Genomic DNA, 22205 nt, shown 5'->3' on the forward strand with positions numbered 1-22205 from the left:
CCATGGTCATGAAAAAAAAAAAAAAAAAAAGCTTGTCAATATGCACCTGCGTGCGTGCGTTCGCTTGGGAGGCAGTCAGTGGGCTTAACTGGGCGTAAAATGGTGAGTCGGGGTTGACGCTGTGCACTAACGCCTTTTCTCCTTCCTCTGCATATCACCAAAAGACGAGAAGACCTAAGCCCTAACCAACTTCCTAATTCCTCTACAGACCACACCCTCCTACTGACCTCACTTCTGCCATTTCCCTCTTGGACCCACATCTTCCTTTCCACTGCCTATAAAAGCCCAACTAACCTTTTGTCTCAGTCTCTCTTTTGTCTCTGTTTCCACTATTTTGTAGACATAATATACACCTCATTAGTGTTTATAAAACAGTTATTTTGTTACATCTGTAACATCCATAATTTCCAGTAATTTTGTATATATTAAAATAAAATTAAAAACAAGTCACTTGTGCTTTCAGAATTTTAATAATTTACTAATTCTCAAGTATATAAAAGCTAGCTAAATCTGTTTATTATAAAACCACAAAACATGACACTGCCTATAAATTGTGACCAACACAAAACATGTAGTTTGCATTTCTTGGATTTAGCAACTTTTTCTGCAAGTTTATTAAAAATAGTTTCTAAAGTATATAAAATATATAAGAACCAAAGGGACAAAGAGTTGAACGCATAAAATATCTTAGGATATCAATGTGTAAACTGATGCAATATTCACTCTATAGTTTCCACCTTGAATTTAAATCAAAATTTAACGTGAAATACAGGAAACAAAGAAAAAGTAACCCATTGTTAAATGCTTAAAAGAAAGTTAGCAAAAAAACAGCATTTCTAATATTAATTCATCAAAACCTTCAGCCATTTCACCCAGTGGTTGTTTATTCAATATGGATCGTGTTCTCAAAACTTGATATTTAGTATAGTTCAGAATAAATGCCATAGGTACAGGGTACAATAAATTACTTCAAATGTGCTTTCTAGTTCTCTGGTGTTTAAATGGTGACATCTCCCTCAAACTGTCTTGTACTGGATTTATAATGATGCAGTTGGGAAATAAAGTTGGGTTATAATGTTCATATTAACATTACAACCTGCTACAATTTGGGTCAAAGGTTATGGTATGCACATAAGCTCTGGCTTCCTGGTCACACTGCACAACTGTGTACACAATCAGTCAAATGTTTTAGAACACCTCAGTTTTCAAATCCCCCACCTCCCAACTTAATCAGTTGAAATGTAGTGAATGGCCTAAAATGGTGAAAATGTAAGCAGTAAACTGAAAGAGGTTTAAATTTAAAGTTTAGGTTTGCAAAAACTGAAAAAAAAATATCAGAACATATTACAAATGGGCCTTCTTCAGGAAACAGCTAGTATGATGCAAGCTACAGATGTACTTTAATTGCTGCATAACATTACACCTTGCAAGATGAAGCAAACATTTTGCACAGGTATCCCAATGTCTGTTGATTACTTACAAATATCCTCTGTGTGTCTTAAAGCAGAGATGGAACTGTGTTACTACACTCTATACACCATAGAAAGCTGTATATTCCAAAGATAATGGCAAGAAAAAGGCAATTAACAAATTAAATGAGACAGGATTATTATCCTTAGAAGTGCAGGCCCAAACAGAAGGCAAATTTGAAGGTCTCCAGTTTGCATAATAGGCACCTCGTAGCATAACAGCTTCAAGCACAGCTTAAAAGTGATCGAAAAATGAAAGTCTCAGATTCTACTGTAAAGATGGAAAGACGTTCCTTAACCTCCTTAGCGTTAGACCTGCGCATTACTCGGACTGTTAAATTGCTCATAGTGCTAGTCACGTGCGTTACTCGGGCAACTGCATAGACACGTCTTGTGTAAGCATCAGGCCTGGGCAACTTAGCAGATGCATCTTCTCCTAGCCTCATAATGGTGTCTCATAAGAAATGTTTTTCAGCAGCCCAGGTGTTGCATACTCTTGACAGTAATATGCGCAGTGATGTTGAGGAGCCCCTCATTAGCAGTGAAGAAGAAGTGAATTTGTCTTCAGGCAGTGAAATTGAAATGGACAGTGAAACCGATAGGGATTCTGATAAAGCCAAAAGTGATGCTCACATCTGGGTTTCTGGTGACCCTGCTTCAAATAAATAAAAGCGAACATTGACAGCCAAGGTTCCTCCTACTTACCTAAAGTTATTTCTTGATGATGATGTAATCAAAAGAAATGCCGTTGAGATGAACCGTTATGCTGAACAGTGTCGAGAAAATGACCGTACACTAATACAGTTTTCCCGTTCAAAGATATGACGCACAAAATTAGCATCATCATTATTATTATCCATTTCATATTATTATTCATTATTATATCTTTTACACTTGTGACTTTGTACTTTTAGCATTTTGCACATTTTACAGTTGAAAGATGCAATTTAATAAAAAATTAATTTTTCAAGAGAAAAAATGCAATGTTTTTACATGTTTTTTGAGAAATAATGTGAAGCTAAGGAGGGTAGAAGATAAAATAGGACCTTGAAATACCATCTCTGGACTACTGTAGACTGGGAAAAGTCTGTTTATATGTGCGTGGCTATTAATTTCTGGAACTCACAACACCTTTGTGAACCCTACAAATGGAATTAATATAATTAAATGCAGAGAGTTTTGGCTTTTTTAATATAAACACTGCTTTAAAGATTATTTTTCTTCATTTTTCACAAATTTAAAATGGAACATGGAAGACATAATCTATGGCATAGGCATGTTTTCCACATTAGTACAAAGACGTGTCTGACAACGAAGTGGCTCGATATGCATGGGTGCAGGTGTGTGAGTGAGAATACCCTATATAATGAACTGGCTTTTTTATTTTGATTAGGACTGCTGGGGCAGGGACTTGCTCTATGCAATTATGACTTGATACCAGTGTCTGAAATTAGATGGATGGTGGAATTGATAAAACTGATCCTGAATGCTACTAAACACATTTCACCTATCTCTGCAAAAGTAAAAAAAAACAACTTGCCATTGTTTGTGTTTTCACATTCCCATGTACAGTAGAAGATGAAGATTATGGAGTTACTCTGCATTAGTTTCTAAAGCTGCTTTCTCATGAAAAATTTCAAAATTTTATCAGTGATGTCCAAATAATTTATTAAAAATACAGTAATCCCTCGCTATATCGCGCTTCGACTTTCGCGGCTTCACTCTATCGCGGATTTTATATGTAAGCATATCTAAATATATAACGCGGATTTTTCGCTGCTTCGCGTCTTTCTGCGGACAATGGGTCTTTTTACTTCTGGTACTTGCTTCCTCAGTTGGTTTGCCCAGTTGATTTCATACAAGAGATGCTATTGGCGGATGGCTGAGAAGCTACCCAATCAGAGCACGCAGTTACGTTCCTGTGTGCTGCTGATTGGCTCAGCAACAGAGTGCTGCATTAACCAGGAAGTCTCATCTCACTCATTCAGCATTAACGTGCTCCTGCTACTGCTTCAGGGGCCATGTCCAAGCGCCAACAGAAGATCCAAATGATTGCAGAAAAGGTAAAAGTTTTGGATATGTTGAAGGAAGGGAACAGCTACACCGCTGCAGGACACCATTATGGCATTAATGAGTCCACGATTCTTTTTATTTAAAAAGGAGGAAAAGCATATAAGATCTACGGCCGCAGTGTCCTTTAACCAGGGCGCAAAACGAGTTGCAAGTGGACGTGATAAGGTAGTAGTCTGGATGGAATCTGCTTTAGGGATTTGGATTGAAGAGTGCTGGAAGAAGAACAACGGCGGTACTACACAGTCGCCTGAAGAGGCTCCTTTAGAAGAGCTGTAACGCTATCCTTTGTTGTGCAGTAAAATTAAACTCATCGTTATCGGGCAAGTCGTCGTGTCATTGTTGGTGAGTAACCATAATTAATTATATACGTACAGTACTTATTACATGTACAGTTTAGTGTCACTGTACACACATTTTACTGTATACAATTTTTCTTGCATTGTACGTATTTATTGCTGGTGGCCTGTCTGTCGTAATGGCTGTAACATATGTGATATCAGAGACGCTTGATATCTTTAAAAAAATATTTAGGTTTTACTGTATATAAACTGTGTTTACATACATAGTTTCAACGAATCTTACCTAATATCTAAGAGAATACAAAGGGTTTATGCTGTATAATTGTGCGGGAAATGTTTATAATTGTGTGGGAGAGTTTATAAGGGCTTAAAATATATAAAAATAACCATATGAACATATGGTTTCTACTTCGCGGATTTTCACCTATCGCGGGGGGTTCTGGAATGCAACCCCTGTGATGGAGGAGGGATTACTGTATGCCTCAAGTTAAAGTTTCTAAAGAAGTCCCTCAGACATTAAAATGAAAGTGAACGACAACTGTGTGCCATATGGTACTGGGTTGTGGCTGATGAAGGCGGAACTTGGAGTTGGAAAGAATAGAGATGGCAATAATCAAGCAGATACATAAAGTGTCATGGAGTAAGAAAATGAATGCAGTTTTCAAAGAATATCTGCTGGACTAAACAGAACCAGACCAAGGTGGGTTGAGCATGTGGAGCAAAAGTCAAATGGTGACTGGCTGAAGAAATGCCATATTGGGAGTGGAGGAAATGACACTTAAAGAAGGCTAAAGGCAGCGTATGATGTGTGATGCTGGTGGATGGAAGACAAGAATAAATCAATAGGGTTACTCCAAAGGGTGAACAGGACCATGGAGTGTGCAGGAAAAAATGTTTTGTGAAGCAACAAGCCAACCTGGGTAAACAATGAAAATGGTCTTTTAAATTGTAGTATTACCATCAGCATTCACAATTAATAAAAATAAAAGTTAATAAACACTTCTTTTTACCTTATTCAATTAGTGTTTCAAATGTTCTTCATTTAAAGTGAAGCTGGCACACTATTCTGTGTCTACCATTACACTCACAGGAAGACACAAAAATCAAGATAAATGCTTGCTAGAAATGCAACAGGATGTGATCAAGTCAAGTCAACTTTATTTATAAAGCACTTTACATACAACAGCCGCTGACCAAAGTGATCAAAAGCAAATAAATAAAGAATTATAATGTAGCACTACACTACAGTCTAAGGCTATCAAAAACCATTTCCGTATGTCTAAAAAGAAAAATTGGATTACAAATGTTGATTCCTCATGCAAGTTGGAAAGCAGAACAAATTTGGAAATTGGTAATATTTGATCCATATTAAAAGTTTTGACAGTCACACTCCAAACTCCACTATGGCCAAGACCAAAGAGCTGTCAAAGGACACCAGAAACAAAATTGTAGACCTGCACCAGGCTGGGAGGACTGAATCTGCAATAGGTAAGCAGCTTGGTGTGAAGAAATCAACTGTGGGAGGTCCAAAGGCATGCAAGACAAAATCCAGGATTCAGAGTGCAAGAACAAGAACAAGAGAGAAATGCATACCAACAAACAAGAAATACTTAGAAAAGTTGCATCACCAATGTTCAGAGTTCAGCTTGCTATATATGAACTACCTTTATTTTAGGAATGCAGGTTTGTGCATATCACGAGTGTTAAGTTTTATCATCTTCTAAACAGTGAATTTTGGATTTTTTTATGTACTAAAGACTGCGGTGGGCTGGCGCTCTGCCCGGGGTTTGTTTCCTGCCTTGTGCCCCGTGTTGGCTGGGATTGGGTCCAGCAGACCCCCCGTGACCCTGTAGTTAGGATATAGCAGGTTGGATAATGGATGGATGGATGTACTAATGACTATTGAGCAGCACAAGTATTGCCAGGTACTGAATGCTACTTAGACACCTCGACAGAAAGTTATTCATTACTAACTAAAGTTAATATGGGGTCCGAGAGGTGGAACAATACTAATAGGCTTTTTGAAAAAAGGTTACTAAGAAAAATACAAAAGGCAAGAATAATCTGTCCACAAAAGCATACTTTTGAATCATGCTAAAGGTAAAGCAAAGATAATGCAAATGAAAGCTTAGTCTGTTATTCCCATACAACACTAAACTTTTCAAAAAGGGTTAAGTATCTTGTAGATTTTAAACTGCTAGCTATGTCACTGATGAGTATTACCAGTTCCGGAGTATACATGCAGATAAGTCAGTATTTAGTTCGTAATCACATCACGTGAAATACAAAGACACAGTATCATCCTCCAATCCAGAACTGCTGTTAAAAAAATTTTATTTTTGCTATAAATTTTACATTTTCATGACTTCTAAACAAAACCAGAAATATCAACTGCCATTTCAGATTACTGCATTTATTTTATGGTCTTGTATTTTTTATTTATTTTTTTATTTTTTAAGTTTTTCCAACATATTAAAAGGTTAAAAAAGAGAGAGACAGAGAGAGAAAAGGAAACAAAAGTGTTACATCATTCCATCTGGCAAATGTTCACCCCCTCCCCCTAAGACCCATTTACTGCTTAAGAGCTAGAGTGCAAAACATATGCTTTACTGAAGTCAATTCAAACAAAGGTCTGCAGGAGCAAAGGGAGAATGGGAAAAAGAAATCTGCAGCTTTAAATGGCATAAAAACACTTTAAAAATCTTTTTATGACAATAAAAAGAATTTCACTGTTCTCTGCATATGTGATAATAATGCCCCTATACACAGACACTCTTTCCTGCAATATTTGGGGAGGAAAAAAATAACAAAAATGAGAACTTCATTTACAAATTATATACTGCTCTAAAAAACAAACAATTGACAAAGTAATCACTTGCTTTAGTATTTTGAAATTGAAAAGTGAGCGGATAACAAAATTAAAACAAGAAATTCAGCATTATCCAACTATAAATGATAGTATAAAACTTCAGTTCACCGTAATTTGATCTGGTAATTGTACTTTGCAGAATAACAAGTTTTATAATTTTTGAGGAAAAAAAAAGATTTCAAAATTAATTGTATTTACTTAATTCAAATATGTATATTATTCCATACTGTAATGTCTCTGTGTTCAGATTGTCTAATTGAATAAATGTTACCAGAATATTCATAGTCAGCCAGCAAAGCAGGACGATGTCCATGTAAATGTATGCATGATATCTTACTGTAAATGTCCAGGCTATTCCCACTTCAAGCTAATGGATCAGTTTAGCATGTTAGCATGAATGTGTGAACTCATAACTGTTGCTTAAAATGTCTCCAAGAACACATCTTTATACTGCTTCACTGAGATGTCAAGTTATTCTGTAAGCAGAGCAGAATGAAAATAGATCTGCAGGGTTTTAAGTTCTTTGAAGAACATAAAAGATTAGTTGTTATGTGATTGTGAAGTTTAGTAGCTAGACTGCTTGGTTTAGCTATGTATACCAACATCACATTCAGGAAATTACATTGATGAATCTCTGCAAGCCTCAAGGAGGAAACTGATATCCTGTAAGGTAGCAAAAATTGGGCTACCTATCATTGTCACAAGAAAAATTTTGAGAAATACCAACAGTGTTGACTCCAAAATATGCTTTACAGCAGACATGTCAAACACGCGGCCCACAAACAGAAATCTGTGAGGCCCGCATGACAGATCCTAGGTAGCACTAAACTTGTAAAAAAAAAAATTATTACTATCATTTGTGATTGAATCATTCTGCATTTTCGGCATTACTTATTGACTTCTCTTACTTTGGCCTTCTGACAAAAGCGCATTTTCCCATGGCATTACGGTACTGGAAACGTCATCTGCTAGTATAGTTGCAGCTGCGGCATCAGCTCCTTGATACCCTAGGCATGACACTGCTCCCCCCCAGAGATGGCAGTGGAGTTTTTAACCAGATTGTTTAATGGAATCTTGGAAAGTGAGAGGATGCCTGTGGAGTGGAGAAGAAGTGTACTGGTGCTGATATTTAAGAATAAGGAGGATATGCAGGACTGCAGTAACTACAGGGGAATAAAATTGATGAGCCACAGCATGAAGTTATGGGAAAGAGTTGTGGAAGCTAGGTTAAGAAGTGAGGTGATGATTAGTGAGCAGCAGTATGGTTTCATGCTAAGAAAGAGCACCACAGATATAATGTTTGCTCTGTGGATGTTGATGGAGAAGTTTAGAGAAGGCCAGAAAGAGTTGCATTGCGTCTTTGTGGACCTGGAGAAAGCATATGACAGGGTGCCTCGAGAGGAGCTATAGGTATTGTATGAGGAAGTCGGGAGTGGCAGAGAAGTACGTAAGAGTTGTACAGGATATGTGCGAGGGAAGTGTGACAGTGGTGAGGTCTGCGGTAGGAGAGACGGATGCATTCAACGTGGAGGTGCGATTACATCAGGGATCAGCTCTGAGTCCTTTCTTATTTGCAATGGTGATGGACAGGTTGACAGATGAGATTAGACAGGAGTTCCCTTGGACTATAATGTTTACTGATGAAATTGTGATCTATAGCGATGGTAGGGAGCAGGTTGAGGAGAACCTGGAGAGGTGGAGATATGCTCTAGAGAGGAGAGGAATGAAGGTCAGTAGGAACAAGACAGAATACATGTGTGTAAATGACAGGCAGGTCAGTGGAATGGTGAGGATGCAGGGAGTAGAGTTGGCGAAGGTGGAGGAGTTTAAATACTTGGGATCAGCAGTACAGAGTAATGGGGATTGTGGAAGAGAGGTGAAAAAGAGTGCAGGCAGAGTAGAATGAGTGAAGAAGAGTGTCAGGAGTGATTTGTGACAGACGGGTATCAGCAAGAGTGAAAGGGAAGGTCTACAGGACGGTAGTGAGACCAACTATGTTATACGGGTTGGAGACAGTGGCACTGACCAGAAAGCAGGAGGCAGAGCTGGATGTAGCAGAATTACAAATGCAAAGATCTGCACTGGGTGGAACAAGGATGGATAGGATTAGAAATAAGTACATTAGAGGGTCAGCTCAAGTTGTACGGTTGGGAGACAAAGTCAGAGAGGCGAGACTGCATTTGTTTGGACATGTGCAGAGGAGAGATGCTGGATATATTGGGAGAAGGATGCTAAGGATAGAGCTGCCAGGGAAGAGGAAAAGAGGAAGGCCTAAGCGAAAGTTTATGGATGTGGTGAGAGAGGACATGCAGGTGATGGGTGTAACAGAACAAGATGCAGAGGACAGAAAGATATGGAAGAAGATGATCCGCTGTGGCGACTCCTAACGGGAGCAGCCGAATATATCTGAAGCTGTGTGATTAATGAGTTTATCAACATAAACTAAATATCATGTTTCCCCGAAAATAAGCCCTAGCATGATTTTTTAGGCTGCTCTGTAATATAAGCCCTACCCCAAAAATAAGCCCTAGTCAAGATCGTCAGTTGAAAAGTAAGGCGCCTAAGGCCAGGTTTATACTTCACGGGATGCGACACGTGTGCCCAAAGCATCCATTAAATTCCAGGGACACCTTGCCACAATATCTCTGAAAAGGATGTTTAATGATGACATCCATCAATCCGGGGATGCGCCGATTCCAGCAGCATTGGCGCAAGACAGAAACAAAATCTCTGGACGGGGCATCAGCTCATCGCAAGGTGAACATAAGCGCACACACACATATATACCGGCGTCATAGCTTCACCAAATCCCAAACCTTCATGTCTTTGGATGGAAAACTGAGCCCACTGTGGAAAACCAACAGGAAAAACATGCGAACTCCAGGCAGGGAACACAAGGGACGTGACTCCCTGCAAGACAGCAGTGCTACCATTCTGCAACCGTGCCACCCCATATGTGTAACTATTAACAGTATTCATTATTTAAACAAAGTTAACGATTTATCCGTAAAATGTAGCATACATATTTTAATGTATTTCATCATGAAAGTGATATCAAGTATAAATCTAAGAATTCTAAAATGTGCAGAGAGCTGGAATATCATAAATGTAATGTGTTCTGTGGGGTGATTGCTGCTATCAGTTCAGGAGGAAGCCCCAGAAGCGCGTAGCAATTTAACTGGGTCGGTTTTAAGATGATGTTTACGACAATCTGCTTTAATGATAAAGTAAACTACGAGGTTAAAGCCAAAACTTTTAATCACAAAATAGACATTTTCATTATGTCCTTATTTTTTTCTCTGTGGCTCAAATACGCCGCCATACATTCTGACGGTATTGTAAAGGTGCAAAAAAAAAAAAAAAAAAAGACGGCACAGAAGACGGTATGTGAGACTTTTAAAATATATATCATGTCATTACTTTGGGGAATATGCGACGCTTGAATATAAAAGCATCATGAATGCATTTGTATGTCGGCATTCTGCTTCACCACATCGAACCATTCATCAAATGCACAACGATCCTGGAGGATCCTAAAAGCGGCTGGAGTAGCAAGAAATTCAGGGTTTGAATGTGGAGAGTTATGACGATATTCCAGAAGAAGATGACATGACTATATTTGGATAAATGTATATTGTTGTACATGAAAAAATGTAAGACATCCCTGGAAATAAGCCCTAGTGCGTCTTTTGGAGCAAAAATTAATTTAAGACCCTGTCTTATTTTCAGGGAAACACGGTAGCAACATCGCTCAGATTACTGTTAAAATGTGTTATTTTAGTTGCATTAAAAATCTGTTACATGTGTAATTAACATTTTAAAACTATGAATCATATTAGTCGACTTTAAAAATGAGCTTGGCACTATTTTTACAGATTAAAAAAAAATTTGTACAGAATATGCTCTTATTATCTTACCGGTATTGAAGTCTAGCTTTGACACCTGCAAAGCATAAGCTTCACAATCTTTTTTACTGAAGCTGAATATAATGACAGGCTGGAAGTTTCTCTCCATAATCATCTTCACAATTTTAAAAACATTTGATGGCCCTGTTTAAAAGAAAAAGAAATTACAAATATTGGGAAAAACTTGCATCTCTCATAGAGGTCAAATCCATCTCTACCCAGATTAGATGCAAAATGTATACATATGTATTCTATATATTTACTAGACTGTCCCGTATCTAAACCACTTTCCCTACACTGTTAATTTACTTATTTCATTGTTACTACATGAATTACACAATTCCAATGTATCCTAATATAATTACTTATTATGTACATTTCAGCAAAGGGTAAAGTTTAGACATTTATTTAAATATGATCTACAGATCTTGCTTTTTTAATGAAGCAAATACTGATACATACATTAATGCATACAAAGAGAGCTACAATATGATACAGTCTACAACATCAGAAGACAATGTTGTAAGCTATTTTCCTGCTCCAACACATCAAAAAGAGCTCTGTAAGAGAATCCTACTACAGAGAAAATCAACAATGGACAAAGGAAATTCTGGTCCAGGATTAGAGTTTAAATACATGTTTTTTCGTGTTTTCACTATAAAAAGTTTTATGAATTTAGAAAAACTCTTCACACCAATTTTAACGCAATTAACTTTGAATCAGCAATATTCCCTATGTGGATTTTTTTAAATAAAAATAGGATAATGTTTTGAAGATTAACTGCTCACACAGTCGATTCTAACATCAGCTTAATATAATAAGGAATTTCAACTAAGGAAAGTAAATTTGTATGGAAGCAGATATACCTTTGGTTCCTCCTTTGCGGCCTTTTTGATCACCTTTTGCTAAATCACCAGCATCTCTCAACACTTGCATTGCAGTATTGAAGTTATCTTCCCTGAATTCTCCCTACAAAGCAAATATTTGCAAAATAAAACTAATTTGACAATAAAACATTCATTTATAATGTTTGACAACTTAAAATATGAAAAACTAAAATGTTCTATTTTGGCAATTAGAAAAGTAGAAGTACAAAAATGATGGATGGATGGATGGATGGATAGATAGATGGATAGATACTTTATTAATCCCAAGGGGAAATTCACATACACAGAGCTGCTGAAAAGGCTGCTACTCTCGGCGGCGCCTGAGTCACCATGGATAGGTGCTTATGTACAGTATTTAAAAGTCAACAGCTTAAAATATATAAAAAGAAAACCAAATTCATGAAGCAATGTTTTTGTTGTGGTCATTTTCCTTAGCCTTTAGTTTGCTCTGCTCAATCTGCCTAAAAACTACAGATAAAATTCTGTTACAACAGACTGCCAGGGACTAAAAAATACTTTGTTGTAATGAAAACTTTGTTGTAATGAGATTCTGTATTTGTTGCTATAGTGCTTTCTTTAACTTGTGTCCAGGCGTTTGCAATTATTTCAATAGCTTCTTTCGCGTTAATTTTAATCTTCTCCTGTCTACAAGTTATGCTGACAAGAATTTTTCTCAGCATTTCCTTGCGATAATACACTTTCAGGGTGCGAATGATGCCCAAACCCAATGGCTGAAGCCCTAATGTGCAATTGGGTGGGAGGAATTCATTGCAAACTTTATCTAAATGCGGAAGCATGTTGTGGGCAGCAGAGTTATCAAAGCCGAATCATCCTTTTCTTCTTCTTCTTCATATTGTGAGGTTTCTAAACTCTTTTGTGCATCCCAAAGCGCGATTGCCATGTCTGTGGAAGATTGTTTCTCCATTGTCGGGGCAGGGAAACATTGCCGCAGAAGCAAATCCTAAAAGATCGTGGGCACGCTAAAAGTCCTTGTCTTACACCCCAAAACACAAGGCTGAGTCTCAGTACTTTAGCAAAACCATCTTTATTCAGCTTGAAACAAGAACAGCATGGTTATTTATTGTAGCAGGATCTGCCACTCTCCTATAAACAGACACAGCAGTCAGACAGGGTTGTGACCAGGTTAGTTGCCACGTAATCCTGTTCCCTGCATTTACAATTTTCCTTGCATCACCCATTGAGATCTTTTCTGTTTGCTTTAGTGCCAAGCCGCATCAGAGCTGTGAGCCTGCTGTTGCCCCGGCCAACAGATAAACAGTCTTCCATAGACGTGGTGATCGCACTTCGGTACGCTCTTCGGCGTGTTGTCCAGTTGGGGGAGGTCCCAAGAGAGTTTAGAAACCTCACATTTTCTTGAATGAGTGCCACATTAATAGGAATGTTTCTTGAACGAGCATCACCGAACCACATAAAAAATGCTTTTTCTGTGTCTTCAAATGCAGCAGATCGCATACATTTGCAACCCAAGATTTTTCTTCTTTTTTTGCTCGGTCTTTCAAGAAAGTTGACAGTGTCTATGGCGAAATTCCAAATTCAATGGCAATGTCTTTTTTCTTTTTGCTGCAATTGAGAGCTGCAAAAATGTTTTGGTTCTTTTTCTAATATGAACTGTTATCGTTTTTTCGTGTTTGCCATTTCATGACAATAAGTGCAATTCCAAAGGATGTTTTTCAAATGTTGACAAGCAATAAGCAAAAGGTATCACTGAAAACCATTGAAAATAAAAACAGCAAAACAAACAGTACGAGGAAAGTCCGAAGAAAGAAACATTGTAAAAAAAAAAAAAAAAAAAAAAAAAAATCTGTTTGGGGATCGTTGAGCACAACTGAGCTGCGACCACAGAACTAACTGTTCTGTGGATGATTCATTCAAGCATTTCAAGGTTACTTCGTTGTAATGAAAGCATCTGCTGAATGTACTTAGTAGTAACAAGATTTCTATAGACTCGTGTCATATGGGGAAACTCTCAGGACCATAAAAATACTTTGTTGCAATGAAAATTTAATTGTAAAGATATTCATTGTGACAGAATTTTACCTGTATTATCAGAACTTCAAATTTTGGTAATTATTTACATTTACTACTTAGTATGATTAAGGAGTGTAGTTTACTCAACAAATCCTTATCTTTATCCAATACAGAAGCATAAGCTACAGTATACTATTCATAACTTAAATGAGAATAATAATGGTATCATTTTAATGACAATTTACAAATTGTATAAATATTGCATAATTATATACTGTAGACATTTATTTACATTCATATTAGGGGGAGTCAAGTTAAAGTTAAAAAATGGGATTTATTAGAAAATGGAACAAACCTTAACAAAATTGGTAATGTCATTTCTCAGTGTAGTCTCCACCCTTTTCAATGCACTTGTGCCACCTGCCTGAAGTGCATGGATTCCAACAGAATAAAAGCTTTTGTCTTGTCCTCACAACCACTCGTGCACCCAAGTTATTGTCGAACACTACATGCCAAAGGGTGGTACAGTCACTAGTACAAGTTTCAGTGACTTGCTGGAGACCAACGTGAAGCCTGCTATTTGATCTAGGCGGCCTGGACTGCTGTCTCAAGGAGTCCTTTTGCTGCAATGCCTGCCCATGCACTGCTAAGAACACCAAGGCTTGTCTGGAGAAACTGAAGTTTGAGGTATTACCACATCCTCTTTATTCGCCAGATATGGCACCATGTGATTTTCACCTTTTTGGATTGCAACAAAAAACATCTGGGTGGTTGTCAATTCAAGACAGATGACATGAAGAAAGCGGTGCATGAGTGGTTGCGAGGACAAGAAAAAACCTTTTACTTTCAGGAAGGTGGCACAAGTCCATTGAGAAAGGTGGAGACTACATTAAGAAATGACATTATCAGTTAAGGTTTGTTCCATTTTCTGATCAATCCCTTTGTCTAACTTTACTGTGACTCCTCCTTGTATGAACAAGTAAAAGAAATTGGCAAATATTTCTACACTAATTATAAGTAACCACATTTGATTCATCTATAGATGCACAAACAAAAAGTGTTAAGATTATTGGCTTACATTTTCATCAACTACCAAGTGCAGCCCATCTCCCCCTGCTGGAAAAATATAATGTTGCAACGGTGTAGGTCGATAGTCTGTGTAGATTACATGACAAGCCTATAAAATACAAAAATAAAATACAAAAATATTAATGAGCAAATAAAATTTAATTATACATGTGTGTACCCCAGATGTCCTGTACAATATTTATGGACAGTGCACTGTTCAACAGATTAGCTTTATGACTTTGTGTCCAGTGAATCTAATTTTGAATTTCTATACAACATCTCATTCTAAACAACCACAAAGAGCTTACACTATATAAACAAACATACCTGTCTACCTGCTACACATGCAACTATTGAACATCTTGATGAAGTCTATACGAATAAGCCATACTCTAAAATGGTAAAATGAATACTATATAGTACAATGCTTACAAACAAATCTGAGCATTAGGTAACACCCCCTTTTTTATTTATTTAACTGGTGACACAGTACAAAGAAAGTAAGATTTTGAAGTAATTCAGAGACCTAAGTAATTCCTCTCCCTTAACTTATATTAAACAAAGTCTTCCAAATGATGGTGAAGTTTGAAACGTCATAGTATATTAAGGAGGTTCTTAAATAACCGTCTTTACTAATACAATATGCACAATACATTAGAAGGCCTACTATCCAAGTGATGAATGCATATAGGCCTAGATTCAGAATATACATCAGAAGGTAAGAAATAATTTTGTGCACCCATAATGTGTAATATGTATTATTAACATATACAAAATAAACATATTTATGTATAGAATGAAATTCAAACTTAATATGAGGGTACTCCTGAGGAATTATCAAGTACAAACAAGAGAGAAGACATAATCCTTCAAGCATATCCTGGGTTCACCTTACATCTTTTTCCAGGAACTGTGTTTGATAGATAATTGAGAGGAGCCCTGGGGGCATTCTCACTGCACTACAAAAAAACACTTCAACTGGCACCTTGTAATGAAGGGGCATGCGAGTCCCAGTGATCCCTAAAATTATGTTCCCGGGAACTTTGAGCTCCTGATTGTGTAACCATTAGCAACAGATTGAGCAGGAAGAACCAGAAAACTGATCCAAAACTAAACCCTATAATGGTTCTAAATAAAGCAAAGAAAACTTGCAACAGGGATCTATGGATACACTCAAAGTCAAGTCTAGGAATGATGTTTGCTAGAAACAGTTAAGTAATCAGGTAACTCAAGTAACATGGGCCATAAACACATGAGGAGCCAAGAGAAAGAATTTTCTGGAGCGCTGCGTCACTTACAATCATCAAAATTAAAAGAAATAAACATCTGATTAAACATCAGTCTGTGTGTAATGAATGAATCTAATATACAAGTTTCACTTTTTGAATGGAATTACTGAAATAAATCAACTTTGCCATGATATTCTAATTTTATGACCAGCACCTGTACATCTTAGCAGGTTTATGCACATAAAAATAATTTGGATAAGAATAGGTCACTCTCCCTAGTAAAGCATATCAATCATTTTTTCCCCTGTTTCATCAATATAACATCATCAAATAGAATTCTGAAGGAATGCAAAGTAGTATTCTCCACCTTTACTTGGTCATTTTTTCCATATATCTTTACCGATGTGTGTCAAGAAAAAATGTTTCAACATTTCTGTGAAATGTACACTTAAGTTTCCATCTGTGCTGCCTTGTTCTTGAGGAAAAATTATTTTTAAAGTAACACCTGGCAACCACCTTACTAATCCCCTTCACATTTTTAAATACTATTATCATGCTCTCTCTGAATCTGGTTGAACTTTTGCTGAAAAGTTTTAACTTGCAATTACGTATGGATTCCACCTTTCCATCTTTTCCTGTACTTTCTGTAGCACTGCTATGTCTTTTTGTAATTTGAAGATCAAAACTGCACTAAGCGTTCCAGACAAGGCATCACTAGTGCATTACAAAGTTCAAGTATAACCTCACTTGACTTGTACTCCACACATTGGGCAATAAAGGAGGAGTTCACTACGACTGCTGGGTCCTAAAAACTGCTTAGAAATTGAACATAATAGTTAATTTAATGATATTTAGTATTTCCAAGTCTTCAGATTTTTTCATGTTCTTTTAAATTAATAACAATTAAATACATAACTCTTTTACACGTGCCAAGTATTTAACTTCATTACACGTATTATACAGTAAATTTACTACTGCATGTCATCTATATCAGTGCTCATTAGTGTTACATTTCTTTCTCAAAAACAATAAAAATCGTATGCCTTTTTGGCTTGAAAAATGACATTTTTATTATATCTCTTATTTTCTACTGTAAAACGTGCAAAAAAATAAAAGTACAAAGTCAGAAGTGAGGGAAGTATAATAGTGGTAAAAATAATTAATAATAAAATAATAATATGAATGACACACTGCACATGTGCAAGTGATGCAAGCATCATTTTCGGATTCACCAGATTCACTTCTGTTTGACTAAGAGTTTCAATTTCACTTACTGAAGACAGATTCACCTTGTCATCACTACTGATGAGAAGCATTTCTTAAGAAACTCCACTATAAGCCTAGGAGAAGACACAACTACGCCGTTGCCCGGGTAATGTTTGGCACCAACGCTGTTGGCACTTTTACTGTCCGAGTAATCCTCGTCTTAAGTGAGACACACTATAACGTTGCCTGAGTGACACTCAGGACTAATGCTAAGGAGATTAACCAGTGGGAGAGGAGAAGAGAGAGAAAAAAAGAAAAAAAAATTCAGGTACCACCGGACCGCTCAATAGTGCTTCATGAAATATTTCTGTATGTAACCATACTCTTTTCAGCAAGGGGGAAACACTCTCCCACTAGTTAAATTTCGCTTGTTTCAGCAAGTGGGAAACAACCCATCCTGCTCTTTGATTGCTGTTTGTACTTTGTCAGTGAATTTAATAAAAGTAAAACTGGGTCACCAAAGCAAAGGTTGAGAGACAATGATCTACATCATGAGGCTAAATTTTGTATTAGTTATTGTTAATTTTCTTTATTAAAAAATTCCACCTCTACTTACTGTGTTTCTGAAGGATTTTAAATTACTAAGATGGTGACATTTAAGGAGATTAATTCACTGTTTGTTTATTTATGTGTTCTCTGTTTAGCGCATTAAAAGACGAAAGTTTAAACATGATTTCGACTGCAGAATTTGAACATTAATATATTGATTAATAAAACATGTTAAAATATATTTAATATAACTTCAGGACAATTCAATAACATTATGAATAGTCTAAATACTTACATTTGCCTTTAGAATAATGCTGCAGAATTTTGTAAAGCAGAAATATCTGTTATGATATTAAAACTGAAGAAAAAAAGTATTTTTCTTAAAGAGAATAAAAGCAAAATGAAAATCCACAAATAGGACATTTTTTGGCACCTTGGAACAAAAAAAAACTAAAATAAAATATAGGCAGTGTGGCCTAGTGGTTAAGGGCACAGGACCATAAACCACTAGGTTATCAGTTTAATCCCAGAATCTGAATCAGCATATGCATTTTGTGCACTGTGTCTCCGATTAAATTTAATGGATTTAAATTTTATGGTTTTCTTTAAAAAAGATTTTCAAAAGTTAATATACTGCAAATCTAGTATATTAGTAATATTTATTTTACTTACTTGTTATGTTGCCCTCTAGTGTTTATATTAGATATCTTTATTGCAGAGCAAATGGTTATAAAAATACATATTCCGTTCATGTTTGATGTGATCGATTACATGCCATATAAGCTTACATATTGCAAAAATTAGACATATAATTTAAAATAAATTAGACTTTGGGAAAGTCTTCCCTCCCAACATTGAAAAAACACAAAGTTTGTCTAATCAAGTCTAAGGTACTGACAAAATATCAACTAACTTCTGTAGTACTAGGGTGTTGTACTGTGTTAGCCATTATGAATGTAGTGAAGTGTCAAGCAAAATGACCTTGCCTGAAGAATGGGCCTGAGTTGCCTCGAAAGCTTGCATATTGTAATCTTTTTAGTTAGCCAATAAAAGGTGTCATTTTGCTTGACTTTTCACTACAACTAACTCTGTAAATCGTTCTTTTAAAGAGACATACATATATTAATTTGCTCCTTCAGACTATCACCAGATTACTGTTTCTGTATTTAAAAGTTATTCAGTATTGTTTTCCCTTATAAAATGTATCTCTAAAAACCAACAGTTTAAGCAGCTTTATTCTCTGGGTATTTCAAATGACCAATGTGAGATTATTCACCCTGCCATTTTGTCCACCGTTGCTCAACAGAAATATACAAGTTTTAGCCAAGGTGTAAATCATTCTTGTGGTCCAAAAATATATCTAAAAAGGAGGGTAACTATGTTAAGCCTACCCAGATTAAATGGCTATTAACTTGATATATGTTCCACTGATGTACATAGCATTCAGAAGTATTATTCACAAGCTGATATTCATTTCTATTGTCCCATTGTAGAAGGCTTCCTGAGTAAAGTTGAGACCAAGATATTTTAATATGCATCTGTACTGCACAGTGGCTGACAGTGATGCTAAACGAAGACCGGGAATTTTTTTTTCCTTTTTTAAACAGTATAATCATCAAAAATATAAGTTACCTGTTTGTGAAGATGACATATCCATTCAGCAAACTGACGTGCATTTGGAATGGTAGCAGATAAAAACACATAATGAACATTGTCTGGTAGCAAAATAATTGTCTCCTCCCATACCACACCACGTTCTGCAAGAGAAATGAAAGTACCAACAATTTGAACAAAAGCAATACAAAAATCACACAAAAAAAACTCAAGATAAAAAGCTGCAATATTTTGCAGTTTTTAATATCTGGAAAACATTTGTCTGTCTGATAGGGAAAGCCTCTAAAGTACATGTTACTAATGACAGTAAAAGATTTGTGAGACTGATAAAGTTAAATCTTGCAAGGGCTCAGGATATAATACAAATTAATACTAGGACAGTAGAGAACATTTCTAAATGGTAATGCAAGCACAAACTGCAGGCAGTATTTCCTTTTGATTGAATAACTACCCTTATATTGATTTAATGCACAAGTCTTATATTCTTTGTGGCCAACCTTAATATATTTGTAGCAAACACTATCAGTCATTGTAACACGGATAATATTGAGGTAGTTTAGTCAAAATGTAATCAATGTAATTTCATTCCTTTTCACTCACATGGACAGCCAAGCTTTTCCTAACCTTTCCTATTCTAGGGTATCCTTTATCTAGACTGATCGATAAACAGACGAACATAAGACAATTTATGCTGTAAGGAACAAGATTTCCACACTGACAATACTGTGAACCATTATAAAAGTAAAATTAAACACATACAGTTACACTTAATGACTACCCTGAGGGTTTACTTTTTTGCTATTTATACCTACAGGACACCTTACAATAAACAAGAAGTAGTGAGGCCACTTTCACAGCACGGGATCTAGTATTTTATTAAATAAAAATCTGTTCCGAAACCAAATTTAAAATATTTTATGGAAGTCATTTTAACTTAAGGAATGTTTTTAATTCAGGTCTGTGCATCTGCAATAGGGCAAAATATTAAAACTATATTTCATTCCTCTACTTAGTTTATTATGGTATATTATGGTATTTGTAATGAAAACAGAAGTGAACCATTCTGAAGTACTGTTACTTGTTAAATATAGTCACAAAAATAGGCAGACAGGAATGACAACTAAAATTACCTGAATCTCTCATATAGTGGATTTCATCAAATATGACCCATGCAACTTCTCTCATCACTTCAGATCCTCTATACAGCATGCTTCTTAAAATCTGAAGGTTAGAAGTTAAAACATCACATATATGACAAGACCCAAAGAAAGCTCTTCATACTGAATTGTGCAGAATAAATGCATCTCCTTAATTAGATAACATACACAATGAGAGAAAAGTCAATAAAGATAGAAAATAAATGTAACAAAGACTAAAAAATTAGTAAATAAAATGCCCTTGGTAAGGAAAATGAACAAAGGACAGATTTACTGACCCTGAAAACAGGATCAGCAAACAAGATTTGTAAATGAGTAGGTCAATCAAAAGACGTATAACCTAAAACCATCAACATGAGTGAAAGACTCATGCACAACATGTAACATGTAATTCTACAGAAAGGAAAAGCCATTTCTAAACCCAGTCTAAAAATAACGTTAAAGAAATAAAATCACAACTTCAGCTGCTGTCAAAATTAGTTTTTCAGTAAGATTTAGTTTTTTGTTTGTTTTAATACATCTCATGCCAGAGTGTAACATTGTGGAACATTTATAAATATACATATATACTGTACATTTGCAACTGTTGCTTTAATATTATTTACACAAGTTGTTATAGATGGCCAAAGATAAAATTAATTTAAAAATCCCAAAATATGAGCAAGCCCATATGGGGTGTATATCTGAACAATAACATTTAGGCAATGCCAATTATAAAATGTAGCTAAATACCTCTGTTGTCATAACTAGACATGAAGCTGTAGGATTAATCGTCACATCACCAGTCATTAGACCCACATCCTGAAATTCTTCATACATTTCACGGTACTTTTGGTTGCTCAAGGCCTTGATGGGACTAGTGAAAATAACTCTCTGCTTTTCTCTCAGAGCAAGAGCTATAGCATATCTAAAAAAAAAAAAAATTTTTTAAGTTGCCAAATTTTTACATACTGTTTCAATTTATGCTTAAACAATCAAAACATTACTCTTACTCAGCACACACAGTTTTTCCCGCTGATGTATGTGCAGACACCAATACAGACTGATTATTGTCAATGCATAAAATGGCCTCCCTCTGGAAAGGATCCAGAATGAATGGATACTCCTATGGGGGGAAAAAAAAACTTTTTAGAAAAACTATCCATAAATACAAAAAAAATAAAATAAAATGCGGAGCATTAAATGATGTGGAAATGGTCAAAAAACAACACGAATTATCACAACCAACAACAAAGAATGGATCCATGAACTATCCATAAAACTGAGTTATCATGAGGAATTAAAATGTACTCCAGTAATGGTATCAAATACAACATACAAGATGGGAATGGGAAAATAATTTGACAGAGATATTCTTAATTACAAAATAAAATCTGCTTGCAATCATTACAGTAATGTTAAAGGGAAACCACAACCTAAAGTATACATTTTACACAAGTAGTTTGTTTAGTGTGTTCCTAAACTGTGAAAATGTACCACAAATAGTAGTATAAGGGATTTTATTTTTCAACCTAGCAAGCAGTGAATAAGCTTCTGTAAACAGTACACAAGCATGAAAAACAATATTGAATGGAACATACCCACTCTGTTCACCTTATTTTGTTGTAATCAGCAATATTCATAGAAACTTTTCTGAAACTGCTGGACAGTAATAAGTGGCTACAAATAGTCCCAAATTGGTACTGATGAATTATGTTTTTTACTGCAAACTAACGGTGCAATTTTACACAAATATGCCTTTTACAGAATTGACTGTTATATGATTTGCTAAACCATATTAAAAAAAGAACAGAAGAACTCACTGAATTTGAATAAAAAAAAAATGCAATAAAACGAAGTTAGCAAGTTGGCAAGTAAAAGGGGCAAACATCTGTTTCAGTTTTTGTGCATT

The 22205-nt window shown here is 35.9% G+C and overlaps 1 protein-coding gene across 1 annotated transcript in view; it reads right to left on the minus strand.

The window, feature by feature from the left end:
• mtrex (Mtr4 exosome RNA helicase) overlaps nucleotides 1-22205 on the minus strand; it is a 100088-nt gene that overhangs the window by 64882 nt on the left and 13001 nt on the right. Inside the window, exons 5-11 of the mRNA XM_028802611.2 lie at nucleotides 21307-21419; nucleotides 21047-21221; nucleotides 20288-20378; nucleotides 19176-19300; nucleotides 14570-14668; nucleotides 11482-11584; nucleotides 10628-10759 (exon numbers count right to left, since the gene is read on the minus strand). Of these exons, the coding sequence (XP_028658444.1) occupies nucleotides 10628-10759; nucleotides 11482-11584; nucleotides 14570-14668; nucleotides 19176-19300; nucleotides 20288-20378; nucleotides 21047-21221; nucleotides 21307-21419 (838 nt within the window). The remainder of the gene's footprint in view (nucleotides 1-10627; nucleotides 10760-11481; nucleotides 11585-14569; nucleotides 14669-19175; nucleotides 19301-20287; nucleotides 20379-21046; nucleotides 21222-21306; nucleotides 21420-22205) is intronic.

This window comes from Erpetoichthys calabaricus, chromosome 5 (genome assembly GCF_900747795.2).
Source record: "Erpetoichthys calabaricus chromosome 5, fErpCal1.3, whole genome shotgun sequence".
Taxonomy (NCBI): Eukaryota; Metazoa; Chordata; class Cladistia; order Polypteriformes; family Polypteridae; genus Erpetoichthys; species Erpetoichthys calabaricus.